A 16,922-nucleotide genomic window follows, 5' to 3' on the forward strand; every position below is an offset into this window, starting at 1 on the left:
CATATNAACAAACTATCGCTTATCCATTTTTCTTCCCACCTCCAACGTTACAAAATTGTTAATCACATGATTCAACTCAATAAATATAGGAAATTAGGAGAGGAAAAAAAACATAGGAAATTAGGTGAGAAATAAGTGTTTTAAAAAAAATAATTTTATTTTATAAATAAATAATAAACGCGTTGGTTAAAGAATAAAGAAGACACAGTTGCGTGGCTCATATAAAAAAAGAGTAATATAATAATATTTACCGACTACTGGAGTTTCTCTCTCTTTCTCTCTCCTCTCTGTTGGTTTGAACGTGATTTAAGGGATGACCGGTGACCGACAGAACCAAGTACCCCATTGTCAAAAAAACCAATAGCCAACGCAATTGCTCTGTCTTTCACGCACTCCTCTTCTTAGCTACACTACACTACGCCCCACCAGCTCAAACACCACTGCAAACCTCTGCAACCTTCCATTATCAAAAGCAGTGAAATATAGCCGTTTTCGATCTCTCCTTTTCTCTCTCTCTCTTCACTCTCTTCCATTTCTCATCGCACTCTCCCCTGATAATGTAAAGCAGAGGTGGGTGTACCCATTCAAGTTTTTCAGCTCTTAATTCGAGTTTTACTCATCAACGATTCAGTGGAATGGCTCCGTTTGCTTACTTATCGGTCTTCCTCCTTCCAATTTGCCAGTTTGTGACCCTCTCCTGGGCCGCAGATCCGTTCGCTTTCTTTGATTTTGAAGTCTCCTACATCACTGCTTCTCCTCTGGGAGTCCCTCAACAGGTCTGTTTCCTTTGGATCTCGTTTCCCCCTTCCATTTTTCTTTTTTCCACTTCTGGGGGCTCTATTTAGTTGCATTTTCAGATGGGTTAGTATTGGATTTTTTTTTAGCTCTAGATCTTCTTTCTATGTTGCTATGTTTTTGAGAAACAGAGCACATTGTTGGAATTGAGCTGGGAGGAACTAAAGGAAGACCATATCTAAATAGTTGTGATTTTTGCCTTGGGTTTTGCAGGTTATTGCTATTAATGGGAAGTTTCCTGGTCCTACTATCAATGTGACTACTAACAACAATGTTGTTATCAATGTCCGGAACAAGTTGGATGAGAGCATGCTCATGCATTGGTATTGTTTGATTTCAACTTCAAGTTATGATTCTGTGGCAGTTTATGTTGATTTATGATTGTAGTGCTGGTTTGAGAATAGAAAGTTTGATTTGTTGGGTATAGGTCTGGAGTTCAACAGAGGCGAAGTTCATGGCAAGATGGAGTCCTCGGAACAAATTGTCCAATTCCTCCCAAGTGGAACTGGACTTACCAGTTTCAAGTCAAGGATCAGATAGGGAGCTTCTTTTACTTTCCATCACTCCATTTCCAGAGAGCGTCGGGTGGATTTGGTGGCATTATTATTAACAATAGGCCTGTAATCCCCATTCCTTTTGCAAACCCAGATGGGGACATTATAATTTTGATTGGTGATTGGTACACCCGGAATCACACGGTTAGTATTTGCTGAAGGAACATAATATATGGTCTAGCTAATTGCAGCGTTGTAAATGTATGTAATGGAGCATGATATTGATACTTTTTGGATTGGTATGTAGGCTCTGAGAAAATCCCTTGATGATGGGAAGGATCTTGGAATGCCACATGGTGTTCTTATTAATGGCAAAGGCCCCTACAGATATAATGACACGCTAGTCCCTGATGGTATTGACCACGAAACAATTGAAGTTCATCCAGGTAACACTAATACCTCAACAAGCTGGTTAAGAGAAAAAGATATTTTGCTTACTCTGTGTTTGTTTTAAAATGTGCCTTCTTTACCAACTTGCATTAACAAGTTCTGATATCATTCTAGAACTTGAATTGCCTCAGAAATTCGACCTTAATGTTTAGATGCTTGATGTCCCAAGTTTAATTTGTGTATTTGCTTAAACTACAATATATACAATTGAGCACAGTGGCATGCTCCTGATTGTGGACAGAGCCCAATCTACAACTGAGCATCATCTAGGTTCTAGCCCGAGAATCCCTTAGCCTATTTTGTTTGGGTCCATCTGTGTGGGTGATGAACCTGATTGGAAAACTCAAAGATCAGGGTTTTGACACCTAGTGGGGATGCCCTCATGTTCAAACATAGTCTTGCGTTATTTTCCTAGTTTTCTCCCAAGGAAAATCCTCCTCACACGCATTTAAGGGGCTTTGAACATGAGACTATAGCTCTGGTTTCAACTAATGTGGGACAGATAAGCCAACTTTCCCTAAGCCCATAGAATGTAGGCTCCACACACTGTAATCTCTTTTGATAGAGGTATCTCCTCACAAATTCAACTGGGTGCATTTAGTAAGTGGGAAAAACATCTTCAATGACTTTTGAAAAAGCTCGTCATTATGTCAATTATGTGCATGTCAGCTAACCAATCCTTCCTTCAAACTTCCATTTTCATTTGACCGACTTGATAACTAGAGTATAAGACTAGTTGGAAGGCATATAATTTTTTTTTCAAGTTGGATGCTGTGGCTACTGTACGAATGAATGCAATACAATATATTCTTGATTTCACGTTTAGGCACTGAAGGTGGTCGCCTAGTTATCCAATATTTATGAATCTTCATGTGTTTAGAAACTGATCCCAGAATCATTAACATATTTAGTTGTCAGTTGTGTAACTATGCATAGTTAGTTACTTGCTACTTAAATATATATTGATACTACTACGTTTTTGGCTTAGACTTCTGTTATAATCCTTAATGTTGTTAGCAAGCCCTAGGTTGTGGTGAAGATGTTTAAAGATTGATGGTTTTTCTGGTTTTGTTGAACAGGAAAAACGTATCGGATTCGTGTACACAATGTTGGAATATCTACTAGTCTGAATTTCAGGATCCAAAACCACAATCTTCTTTTAGCAGAAACAGAGGGGTCGTATACGGTGCAACAGAATTATACTAGCTTAGATATACATGTAGGACAGTCGTATTCATTTTTGGTAACCATGGATCAAAATGCAAGCACTGATTATTACATTGTAGCTAGTGCTCGATTTGTCAACGAATCTCTTTGGAAAAGAGTTACAGGTGTTGCTATTTTGCATTACTCTAATTCCAAAGGAAAGGCAGCTGGTCCCCTTCCAGAAGCACCAAATGATGAGTTTGATAAAACTTTCTCAATGAACCAGGCAAGATCAATCAGGTTTGTCCAAAAATCTCAAGTTTCAAGAAGATTATGAACATTTAGTTTTTCTTATAGTGGCGTATTACAAGAATTTGTTTCTTAGTGTCTAATAAAAATTTCACGTTTAGTCACAAAAGCAAACTTGTAAGTTCTGAGAATTTGACATTCTTAGTCTTATGTGCTATCTAAGAAATTGGCCAACAAATTGTGCAGATGGAATGTATCTGCTAGTGGTGCTCGTCCCAATCCTCAAGGATCATTCAGATATGGTTCAATTAATGTAACTGATGTTTACGTCTTGAAAAATAAGCCTCCTGTGTCGATCAATGGTAAAATGCGAACAACGCTAAGTGGAATATCGTTTGTCATTCCATCCACACCAATCAGATTGGCTGACCAATTCAAGTTAAAGGGTGTTTATAAGCTCGACTTCCCCACAAGGCCACTTACAGGACCTCCAAAGACAGAGACATCAGTAATTAATGGAACATATAGAGGGTTTATGGAGGTTATACTGCAGAATAACGACACCAAGATGCAGAGCTATCACATGAATGGATACGCCTTTCTTTGTCGTGGGGTATGTTTTATCATTTATCTTCATGGTTACTAGTAATGTGTGCCACAGTTACTTTGGTATTCACTCAATGATTAATGGATGTAGGATGGACTATGGCGAGTGGACCGAGAATAGCAGGGCACATACAATAAATGGGATGGAATAGCTCGCTCAACAATTCAGGTATGTTTTTATGGGGGAGGGGGGTTGTATTATGCCACCTCTCTGCCCTGCCCAGATGTGATTTCTACCTTTTTCTATTACTAGTACAATTCTTGCTAGTAATCTTTTAACTTTGTTGATGTGTAAAATAGAAATCCAATAATTTGATAATCTCGTTGGTTATCTGATATTATACGTTGCATACTGACGGCGACAAATACCATATTCCATTGTGCCCCTGACTTCTTCATCTCTTGGTCTAGGTTTATCCTGGAGCATGGACTGCCATCCTGATATTCTCGACAACGTGGGAGTTTGGAACATCAGGACAGAAAATCTCGACTCGTGGTATCTTGGGCAAGAGACATATATTCGGGTTGTCAATCCTGAGGCTACTAACAAAACCGAACTGCCTATGCCAGACAATGCTCTCTTTTGTGGTCAGCTTAGTAAATTACAGAAGTATGGAACAAATGCCCTTTTCAACTATTTTTCCACTTATCTTTTGGAAACTGAAAATTTGAATGATTCTGAACTCAATTACTTTTTTCCTATACTCAGGCCACAAGATATCTCTTCTGCAACTTCAATCACTGGCGATAGATTGAGGATGTTATTCACTCTGCTGATGATCATCTCCAGTGTAATCTCTGTTTTGTGCTAGGCACCGCTATATGGCTGCTCGTGTTTATGTAAGTTATCAAAAATGTCGGGCGTGTCGGTAAGGTTTGTGGTTGAGTGTGTAGGTCTGTAAGTCTTGTGGATACCCAATTCTTCATGATTTTTGCATAGCATTTTTTTCCCCACATGCTGGAAGCTGTAGAAGAATGTATCTTTGGTTTTCCTTGTTCATTAGATTTGGATTAATCATTCTTTTTAATTCTCGAGTCATGATACGCAAAACTGTACCCTTAACAATTCTTCGATGTTCAATTTCCGCTACTTTCTCACGTGTCATTTATCATCATAATACTGTAATACTTTCCAGTTTTCTTTGTTGAGCTGCATCACTAGACTACGTTGGCTGGCTTTGCTTAGGGGGCCAAGAGGAGTTTTTTTATTTCTTTGGTGAAAACGACAATTGATTGGAAACCTCTGGTTCTATTTTGGTGGCTCAACAAGTCTGTTCTTGTTGTGAAACTGATGATTGAATTCATGTTTGGAAATTATTATGAAATCGACAATAGATTTACTTGGTTCGACTGTTAGTTATCTCTACGGGACAGAGAGAGAAAATAATGGCATAGTAAGAAGTGTATACTCTAACTCGTAGGATCATAAACGTAAATAATCACAAATAATTAAAATATGTACATACAAATTTAACTTAGAGAGGAAAGGCATTTCAATCAAAATATATTTCAATATTAGAAGAATGCTTTTGAGTTAATTAGTGATATCTTTAGCAGAAATTTTATAGTGAGAAAAAAATGTACCTTTACCTTTTATGAACCGTTTTCAAACGACAAGATAACATAGCACAGCAATATATCATGCTCTATAATCACACTTTACAGAACTCAAATTCTATTTGAAGCTGCAAAATTGGTTCAAATTTTCATTTGATAAAGTGTAAGCACATCATAGCTTTATTAATTAATAATAAACCCAGAAAAAGAATATAGTGACACAGGTAGGTCGAAGGATAAAAGTCAAATTTTAACTTTGAGATTGTTAACCGAATCAATTGAATTAAGTTCATTTTGACAATAAAAGATAATTATTTAATCTAAAAGATTACGAATTAACACAATTTCACCCAAGGATACAAAATACCACTAAATTTCAAAATCAAATAATGTCTTATTAACATTTGAGTTTAACCAATCAGATTTGAGGCATGTCAGAAATTAGATATGTCAAATTTAAATCTGCATTTTGCAATATGACCTAATCTTTTCTAAAATATTTATTTAATTATTAATTAGGAATTTTCCTATACCTATGAATTTCATTGGACACAAAAATGATACATTGGAAGAATCTTTTGGCTATTTTAATATCAATAGGTTGATCGTTTCGCTCTTGTATCTTCCAAAAGGAAAAAAGATCTTTGAGAGCAGTTTCCTGGATCCGAAAGAGATACTTGGGTTCTCCCAATAACTAAAAAGAATCATAGGTTCTTCTCTCCATCGGAATAATAGGGCCGTTATGCTCATTGCTAAACTTGTTGAAGAGATGAATAATAACCAAGGTATATCTTTTTGATCAGAGGTTGAATCGATCATCAGAAGAAGAATTAGGCAAAAAATTAGGATACATTCAAAACTTGGCAAGAAGTACTTGGTATTACAATCATTGGAGGAACAATACCTAAACCTGAGGATACTCCAGAATATTTTCGATTGCTCATTCGAGAATTACGATCTTTGGCTTTAGTCAATGATTTCAAAATCTGACAAAATAACGGACCAAAAACCTAAAATTAAGGTTCGAAATATTGATGTCGATGGAAATTATTGAGGTCCTGATGTTTATGGAAATATCGATGAAAAATTGATGATAATAGATGAAAATTGTTATAATTAGTTAATGAATATTTGATTGTGGCTTAATTAGGATATGATTGATCACTTTTAATCACAATTTCTATGAAGCAAGACAACGTTTAAACGTCTATTGTAAATGTTTGTGTCAATGTTGATGCAAGAGAGAAATTTAAAAAAAGAAATAAAAAATAATTATAAAATAATATAAGCTTAGGAATATTTTGAGGTGAAATGATATGAAAATTATGAAAGTTTTGGATGATTAAAAAAAAAAACTCACATAAATTCAATTTTGAGGTGGAATGCCGTGAAAATTTAATGAAAAAGTTTGAATGAGGTTTAAAAAAAATATACATTTTTTTTTTTATAGTTTTTCAAATTAAATTTCTTTGAAAATAAGAATCCAGAAAAATTGGAAATTAGAAAAAGTAACAAATAAAAATGACTTAATCCTTAATTTTGAAAATAAAATTACGAGATTGAAAAAGCTTGAGGTGAGGTAATGCTGTTAATTAAAAAAGTCAACATTTTTCGAAAATATTAAAATTCCGTCGAAATGTGAGGAATTGGAATATTCCTGAAATATTTTTGATATTTCGAAATTTTTGAGAAATCTCAGAGAAATCTCAAAATTGCTCAAAATTTCAAGAAATGTCAAAATTTCCCCCGGCGAAAATTTGAAATTTTTAACCATGCCTACAACTAGAGAAGTAAAAAAGAAAACATCTAAAATCCAAACCAAACAATCCAAAATCAAGAGATGATTAAAAACCAAAAAAAAAAAAAAAGATAATTAAATATATAGAATTGATTAATGTAAATAACAAGCATGGATTTGTTTTTTCTCTCTCAATGGTCATCAGTAAATAATCAGCTGGTACAGTATATCTTTTTCCCTGATGAGTTCTTATGGAGGCGAATTCAATTTTTTTTTTTTTTTTGGGTAGGATGACCTCATTTGAGAGGTCCAAGTGAAAAATGGTCGCCTGTAGAAAAATAATAGAAAGTGACCTTTTGGCTGACGTCATCACGTGTGATTGTGCCATTTCACACCTGAGATGCATCCCATGCGCCTGACAACTCAATCCTCGATGACTTGTCACTCGATTCTCGTTTGCTCGTGACACGATCCTCGACCACGGTCACCCGATACCCAGATGCATGGCCACTTGATACGACTGCAATCGATACGTGTAAACTCGATCATAGCCACGTCTTATTCGATACTCGATTAATGTATACTCGATCATTTTGAACTTTTTGAATTCTCAACCCATTTGAAGTCCATATTTCACCACTTCAACTCGTTTTTCAGACTATTCTGTCTCATCTTTCGATTTTACATCTCTCGACGACTGCACCTCTACACTCGAAACTCTCTCGATTCTCCCTGCTAGGGGTAACACCGGTCGGTTGGTGTCGTTTTGGGAGAAAACCTGCATCGAAAATCGACCAAAAAAAGGTGTGAAATTTGGTCAACGTTGGTCTGGTCTTTTTATTTTTATTTTTATTATTTTTATTAATTTATTTTACAAGGCAAAGGTGAATGAAAAAGAAAGATGAATTGATGAAGTGGTATTGTTAGGTTAATATAATTTTCAACTTTTAAAATTTTAAATAATTCATTTTTTTTTATAAAAAAAAAATCAAATCAATCATGTAGTAGGTTTTTGAAAATTAGATAGTACAAAAAAAAAAAAAAATCAATACTAAAAATAGTAGGCTTAGGCTTGGGTTGGTGGTAGTGGGCATGCTTTTATACTTATTTTTTTTAAAAAATAATAATTGTATATATATATGTCGTTCGGGCAGTCAATTTTCCAAAATTTTTTATAAGTAAACCGACAACCAACCGACCGAACCCTAGCCCAACTGATCGACCTTAATTCAGTCGGTTTTGATAGGTCGGATTTTTTAGGATATACTACCATGCAATAGAAGAAAACAGAATTAATAAGCACTTTAATTACATTTAATTTAAGTTCTAAAAGCATGCTTAAACAGAAACTTCAGAAGAGAGTTTCTAAACTACACACCCTTTTATGAATTCTCCCAATTCCAAGCTGCCCTTCACGTGATTCCAGCTCCAATTTAACAGTGAACCACCAAGAGATCTTCTCTAGTATCATATAATAGCCATGAATCTTAATTTATTAGATTTATACATTATAAGTTCAATTTATAGATTCAATAACAACTTCATTGAAATAATGTCGAATAATATCTTTTATTGATAATAGAATATGTTTAACTTTACAAACTACGAGTTTTAGGACATATAACCGAACAATACTCCCATTTGGATTAAAACTCTAGTGGGTAAATATATACAAATAATGTTGAGTACAATGAGAGAATGAAAAATTATAAATACAATAAACTAGAACATTAGATATCCATAAATTCTCCACTTTCCCTAGTTTATAAGTATCTCGTAGACCTAGTCCTACTAGGTGACTCTCGAACACTTTAGCCGAGAGGCCCTTCATAAATGGATCAGCTAAGTTGTCTTGTGAGGCTATCTGTATGACGATCATGTCTCCTTTATGCACAATCTCTCTAATAAGATGGTAATTGCACTCGATGTGCTTTCAATGTTTATGGCTTCGAGGTTCCTTTGAGTTTGCAACTGTTTCACCTGTTATCACAAAAAAAGGGTGACTGACAGGTGCATATTTGGAACCATTTCCAAATCAGTTAGGAACTTTCTAATCCATACTGCTTCTTTTTCTGCTTCACTTGCAACTACATACTCAGCTTCCATAGGAGTCAGCAATTACAACTTTGCTTGATACTCTTCCACACTATTGCTTCTCCATTCAGAGTGAATACTAACCTCGAAGTTGATTTCCTTGAATCAATATTGGTCTGGAAGTCAAAATAAGTGGATCCAGTAAGATTAGATCCTTAGCACATACACGAGCATATAGTTTCTCGTACTCTGAAGATACTTGAGAATGTTCTTAACGCGGGTTCAGTGATCAAATCTTGGATTAGACTGGAACCTGCTGACTATTCCGACTACATAGCATATGTCGGGACGAGTGCACAACATGACATACAATAAGCTCTCTACTTCTGATGCATATGGAATTCGATCCATAACCTCAACATCTTGAGGTGTCTTAGGACTTTGTTCTTTAGACAGATGAATTCCATGTTTGAAAGGCAACCTTCCTTTCTTGGAATTTCGCATTTGATATCTAGACAACATCTTGTCTATATAAGATGCTTGAGATAATGATAAAGTTATGTTCTTTCGGTTCCGAACTATTTGAATCCCAAGAACATACTGCGCTTCACCTAAATCTTTCATTTGGGATTGCGTAGCAAGCTATCTCTTGACGTCAGCACGAAATTCTACTTCATTTCCTATTAGTAGAATATCATCAACATACAATACTAGAAAAGTAACAGTTTTGTTAATGATTTTCTTGTAAACACAAGGTTCGTCAACATTTTGGTAAAAGCCATAAGATTTGATCTCAGTGTCAAATCTTATATTTCAGGATTGATATGCTTGTTTCAATCCATAAATGGGTCGATTAAGCTTGCCAACCTTTTCCTCTTGACCTCGTTTAATAAATTCTTCTGGTTGAGACATGTAGATACTCTTCTTAAGATAGCCATTTAGGAATATTGTCTTGACATCCATTTGCCAGATTTCATAATCATAAAATGTGGCAATAAACAAGAGTATTCTAATAACTTTATCATGGCACCGGAAAGAAGGTTTCTTCATAGTCCACCCCTCTCTTTGGGTAAACTTTTTGCCACAAGCCTAGCTTTGTAGGTCTGTACCTTTCCAACTTGGTTTCGTTTTCTCTTGTAGATCCACTTATAATCGATGAGTTTTATCCATTCTTTACAAGGTTTTAGATTAAATTGAAGTATATTGACTCCATTTCAAGATCCATGGCTTTAACTCACTGTTCTTTGTCCACAACATCCATTGCTTGTTTGAAAGTTAATGGATCGTCTAAGCCATCATCAGGTATGATGACTTGAGTTTCAGTTAAACCCATGTATAGGTCAGACTGTTGTACAACACTCCTACTATATCGAGGCACTCTCAACTCTTGAGAAAGATGTGGAATATCAGTTTCATTAATAACTCTTGTTGATGAACTTGCGTGATCTACAACTTTTGTTGATGTATTTGTCATTTCTTTGGTCATTTCATCTATTACTAGCCTACTGCGAGGTTGGTGATTCTTGATGTGGTCTTCCTCTAAGAGAGTTGCATTTGTAGATACAAATACTTTATCTTCCCGAGGATCATAAAAATGATGATCTTATGTCTCTTTAGGGTAGTCTATAAATACGTATACGTTTGAACGATGTTCCAGATTTTTTAGGATTTTGCACCAACACGTATGTTGGGCATCCTCATATCCTAAAGTGATATAAACTATCTTTATGTCCTCTCCAAAGCTCGTAAGGTGTTTCAGAAACACTTTTCGAGGGAACCATGTTCAAAATATACACCGTAGTCTGAATTTCATAACCCCAAAAGGAACTTGGTAACTGAGCATAATTCATCGTGGAACGAACCATGTCCAAGAAGGTTATGTTTCTCCTTTCTGCCACACCATTTTTTTGAGGTGTGCCAGGGGCTGTGAGTTGGGACTGGATTCCATGCTCTATCAAATAGTCCAGGAATTCTAAGTCCATATACTCACCACCTCGATCTGATCGAAGTGTTTTAAGTTTTTTTACCTAATTGGATCTCAACCTCACCTTTATATTCTTTGAACTTTTCATATGTTTTAGATTTATGATGCATTAGGTAAATATGTCCATACCTTGAATAGTCATCAATAAAGCTGATGAAATATTCATGTCCTCCTCTAGCTCTTACATTCATAGGATCACACAGGTCCGAATGTACCAGCTTTAAGGGTTCTTTGGCTCTAAAACATTTTCCAAAAAAAGAACTTTTAGTCATTTTACCTTGAAGACATGATTTACACGACGATAATGAATTGTCTTCAAACTGATTTAGATAACCGTTTTTCACCAATCTCCCAACCCTGTTGAGAATTATGTGACCAAGTCTCAAGTGCCAAAGATAGGCATTTGGAGAAACTTTCATTTTCTTATGAGTCTCAGCTATTCTAAACATATCTATGTTCAAAATGGCTTTTACCTCAGTCGGTTTTAACATGTGCGAGTTATTTTTCATAGAAGGAATATAATAAACATTTTCAAGTAAAATGCACCTATCTCCTATAAATAACTTCACATCTCCCACTACTTTAGTTGAAACAACCTCTCCGGTCCCTACCTTAAAGGTTGCTTCGCCTTTTGTAAGTTGTCTCTAGGAACTAGTTTCCTGAGAGAAAACATAGATATGATTAGCGACACATGAATCTATTATCCAGGTCTTTTTGTCATTTTCCACTAAGCATATTTCAATGACAAGTAAATCATATTTATTTTGTTGTTTGAATTTTTCATACTCATTTATATTGTTCAAAACTTTAGATGAGTGGGAAGATAAAGGACAATCCTTTGTTAAAACTTGTTTTGAATCATCATTTGCTAGTAATTTGCATATTGAATTGTTATTCCCATTAACTAAAGCGGAAGTGAATTTTAGAAGAATTCGACATGCTGAAAATTAAACATATTCTTATTAATAAATTGCAACTCAATCCAAATCAAGTTTTAGCAAAAAGTAATAATATACCCACAATCATTTTTTATTTGCAACGATATTATAGTGAGTCAGAATAAGCGCTATCGAGGGGTAGTCAAATACTCCTTCACTAAAGCAAGACAATCTTGACTAAATACTATCTCCAGAATAACTCATATTTCGATAGTCATTTAGCTACCGTTTTTTGTCCGAATTTACTAACACTTTAGTAATTCTATAAGTGTAACCTTCCATTTTTCAGACTTTAGAGGTCGACCCCTATGATGCTACCAAATTGCAAAGTCAAGGTTGGAAAACGACCTAAGAAATCCTATCCATTTCTAGAGTTTGAATTATTCCGAATCCCATGTTACAACCATCCGAGGGGATAGCCATTGTTAAACGACTAACAAAACCGACTTAAAGACGACAAGTAGGTGGAACATAGGAATCTCACGGTCCAAACAAACGGAAGAGATTGTAGGACATGTTAACACATATCCTTCACCCACTTACTATGAACTACTTCCCCTATTCACCTTGATCTTGATCGCATACAAACACTTTCCAAATGGAGCAGTCGAGGTTCATAATCGACACGTGGCATTGCGCGGATCTTACGGTATGAACTTTCTAGGGACGTGAGAGTTGAAATTTATATATCGTATATTTAATTTTACATTGAACAACTTCCCTTCATTCACCTGATCTTGATTCATGCCAACACTTTTCGAATGGAGTAGTCGAGGTTCATAATCGACACGAAGTTAAACAAAAATCTCGATGTGAACTCTTAGGACATGAGATTTAAAATAAAAACATCACTTTTGATTTTACTGTGAACAACTTCCCTTATTCACCTGATCTTGATTCATGACAACACTTTTTGAATGGAGCAGTCGAGGTTCATAATCGACACGAAGTGAAGCATGAATCTTGATGTGAACTCTTAGGGACGCGAGAGCCAAAGATAACATATTGTATACGTTATTAATTTCTCATTGAAGCATTCTAATAACCTCCCACTAAAGTATTCTAATAACATATCATATATGCCATTAAACTTCCACTTTAGTATCTTATTATTTGTTTAGGTATATTTTTACTCAGATTTGTTTCAGCTAACTAAACAACCTAAATCTAGGTGTTTATCCAAGTATAAAGTTTATATTTGGATTTAACCTACGATGTCTAGGTGATAAACCAGTTTTAAAACCTCACACCGCTCACGTTTTGCTCATAAAACTGGTTAACAATGCTCAATTATTCGACCATAATCCCCAGATAGGAGGTGTTCCATAGACCGTCAACTTAAGTACCCCCGACCTTAGACAAGATTATATATCGGTTGAGTTTGTAACCATTTTTACAAGATGTCGACCTATTTTAACTATTAAAACAAGTGGTTAACCTATGTAACCATGCAACTTATCTTTGTTATGGATTTTAAATGTCTAAGCCAATTTTATCACAACTTACAAAATCTTAGACATGCTAAGCATCCACAACATACATCGAAGGAATTCAATATTTAATATAACATTTATATTAAAACATTTGAAACCCTATACATGCATACTATATATTATAACACTTTATAACATACTCTAAATGCATGTAACATGTTTTCTATGGTGGGATTTTAAATCTACATGACATACTTTATGCACATACAAGATTTATTTAATTATAACATACATCACATGCATAAATAATTAGACATAGACTAATATGGTTTTAGTTTTGACATTATCAAGCAAACAAAAGCCCAATTATTATANCGACAAATACCATATTCCATTGTGCCCCTGACTTCTTCATCTCTTGGTCTAGGTTTATCCTGGAGCATGGACTGCCATCCTGATATCTCTCGACAACGTGGGAGTTTGGAACATCAGGACAGAAAATCTCGACTCGTGGTATCTTGGGCAAGAGACATATATTCGGGTTGTCAATCCTGAGGCTACTAACAAAACCGAACTGCCTATGCCAGACAATGCTCTCTTTTGTGGTCAGCTTAGTAAATTACAGAAGTATGGAACAAATGCCCTTTTCAACTATTTTTCCACTTATCTTTTGGAAACTGAAAATTTGAATGATTCTGAACTCAATTACTTTTTTCCTATACTCAGGCCACAAGATATCTCTTCTGCAACTTCAATCACTGGCGATAGATTGATGATGTTATTCACTCTGCTGATGATCATCTCCAGTGTAATCTCTGTTTTGTGCTAGGCACCGCTATATGGCTGCTCGTGTTTATGTAAGTTATCAAAAATGTCGGGCGTGTCGGTAAGGTTTGTGGTTGAGTGTGTAGGTCTGTAAGTCTTGTGGATACCCAATTCTTCATGATTTTTGCATAGCATTTTTTTCCCCACATGCTGGAAGCTGTAGAAGATGTATCTTTGGTTTTCCTTGTTCATTAGATTTGGATTAATCATTCTTTTAATTCTCGAGTCATGATACGCAAACTGTACCCTTAACAATTCTTCGATGTTCAATTCCGCTACTTTCTCACGTGTCATTTATCATCATAATACTGTAATACTTTCCAGTTTTCTTTGTTGAGCTGCATCACTAGACTACGTTGGCTGGCTTTGCTTAGGGGGCCAAGAGGAGTTTTTTTATTTCTTTGGTGAAAACGACAATTGATTGGAAACCTCTGGTTCTATTTTGGTGGCTCAACAAGTCTGTTCTTGTTGTGAAACTGATGATTGAATTCATGTTTGGAAATTATTATGAAATCGACAATAGATTTACTTGGTTCGACTGTTAGTTATCTCTACGGGACAGAGAGAGAAAATAATGGCATAGTAAGAGAGTGTATACTCTAACTCGTAGGATCATAAACGTAAATAATCACAAATAATTAAATAATGTACATACAAATTTAACTTAGAGAGGAAAGGCATTTCAATCAAAATATATTTCAATATTAGAAGAATGCTTTTGAGTTAATTAGTGATACTTTTAGCAGAAATTTTATAGTGAGAAAAAAATGTACCTTTACCTTTTATGAACCGTTTTCAAACGACAAGATAACATAGCAGCAATATATCATGCTCTATAATCACACTTTACAGAACTCAAATTCTATTTGAAGCTGCAAAATTGGTTCAAATTTTCATTTGATAAAGTGTAAGCACATCATAGCTTTATTAATTAATAATAAACCCAGAAAAAGAATATAGTGACACAGGTAGGTCGAAGGATAAAAGTCAAATTTTAACTTTGAGATTGTTAACCGAATCAATTGAATTAAGTTCATTTTGACAATAAAAGATAATTATTTAATCTAAAAGATTACGAATTAACACATTTCACCCAAGGATACAAAATACCACTAAATTTCAAAATCAAATAATGTCTTATTAACATTTGAGTTTAACCAATCAGATTGAGGCATGTCAGAAATTAGATATGTCAAATTTAAATCTGCATTTTGCAATATGACCTAATCTTTTCTAAAATATTTATTTAATTATTAATTAGGAATTTTCCTATACCTATGAATTTCATTGGACACAAAAATGATACATTGGAAGAATCTTTTGGCTATTTTAATATCAATAGGTTGATTATCGTTTCGCTTCTTGTATCTTCCAAAAGGAAAAAAGATCTTTGAGAGCAGTTTCCTGATCCGAAAAGAGTACTTGGGTTCTCCCAATAACTAAAAAGAATCATAGGTTCTTCTCTCCATCGGAATAATAGGGCCGTTATGCTCATTGCTAAAACTTGTTGAAGAGATGAAATATAATAACAAGGTATATCTTTTTGATCAGAGTTGAATCGATCATCAGAAGAAGAATTAGGCAAAAAATTAGGATACATTCAAAACTTGGCAAGAAGTACTTGGTATTACAATCATGGAGGAAAATACCTAAACCTGAGGATACTCCAGAATATTTTCGATTGCTCATTCGAGAATTACGATCTTTGGCTTTAGTCAATGATTTCAAAATCTGACAAAATAACGGACCAAAACCTAAAATTAAGGTTCGAAAATATTGATGTCGATGGAAATATTGAGGTCCTTGATGTTATGGAAATATCGATGAAAATTGATGATAATAGATGAAAATTTGTTATAATTAGTTAAATGAATATTTGATTGTGGCTTAATTAGGATATGATTTGATCACTTTTAATCACAATTTCTATGAAGCAAGACAACGTTTAAACGTCTATTGTAAATGTTTTGTGTCAATGTTGATGCAAGAGCAGAAATTTAAAAAAGAAATAAAAAATAATTATAAAATAATATAAAGCTTAGGAATTATTTTGAGGTGAAATGATATGGAAAAATTATGAAAGTTTTGGATGATTAAAAAAAAAAAACTCACATAAATTCAATTTTGAGGTGGAATGCCGTGAAAATTTAATGAAAAAGTTTGAATGAGGTTTAAAAAAAATATACATTTTTTTTTTTATTTAGTTTTTCAAATTAAATTTCTTTGAAAATAAGAATCCAGAAATTGGAAATTAGAAAAAGTAACAAATAAAAAATGATTAATCCATTATTTTGAAAATAAAATTACGAGATTGAAAAAGCTGAGGTGAGGTTAATGCTGTTTAATTTAAAAAAGTCAACATTTTTTCGAAATATTAAAATTCCGTCGAAATGTGAGGAATGGAATATTCCTGAAAATATTTTTGATATTCGAAATTTTGAGAAATCTCAGAGAAATCTCAAAATTTGCTCAAAATTTCAAGGAAATGTCAAAATTTCCCCCGGCGAAAATTTGAAAATTTTTAACCATGCTACAACTAAAGAGAAGTAAAAAAGAAAACATCTAAAATCCAAACCAAACAATCCAAAAATCAAGAATGATTAAACCAAAAAAAAAAAAAAAGATAATTAAAAATATATAGAATTGATTAATGTAAATAACAATCTCTCCTTT

The 16,922-nt window shown here is 34.3% G+C and overlaps 1 protein-coding gene across 1 annotated transcript; it reads left to right on the forward strand.

The window, feature by feature from the left end:
- The first annotated feature begins 275 nt into the window (after positions 1-275).
- On the forward strand, positions 276-14,583 carry LOC120068917 (monocopper oxidase-like protein SKU5). The gene is given in 11 exon segments (XM_039020557.1): positions 276-776; positions 1,009-1,118; positions 1,223-1,493; positions 1,597-1,735; positions 2,819-3,185; positions 3,381-3,732; positions 3,734-3,747; positions 3,832-3,860; positions 3,863-3,909; positions 13,852-14,051; positions 14,151-14,583. Coding segments are annotated over 11 exon segments (1,773 nt in total). The 5' UTR covers positions 276-635; the 3' UTR covers positions 14,254-14,583.
- Positions 14,584-16,922: the final 2,339 nt, after the last annotated feature.

Source organism: Benincasa hispida, unplaced genomic scaffold, assembly GCF_009727055.1.
Source record: "Benincasa hispida cultivar B227 unplaced genomic scaffold, ASM972705v1 Contig1398, whole genome shotgun sequence".
NCBI lineage: Eukaryota > Viridiplantae > Streptophyta > Magnoliopsida > Cucurbitales > Cucurbitaceae > Benincasa > Benincasa hispida.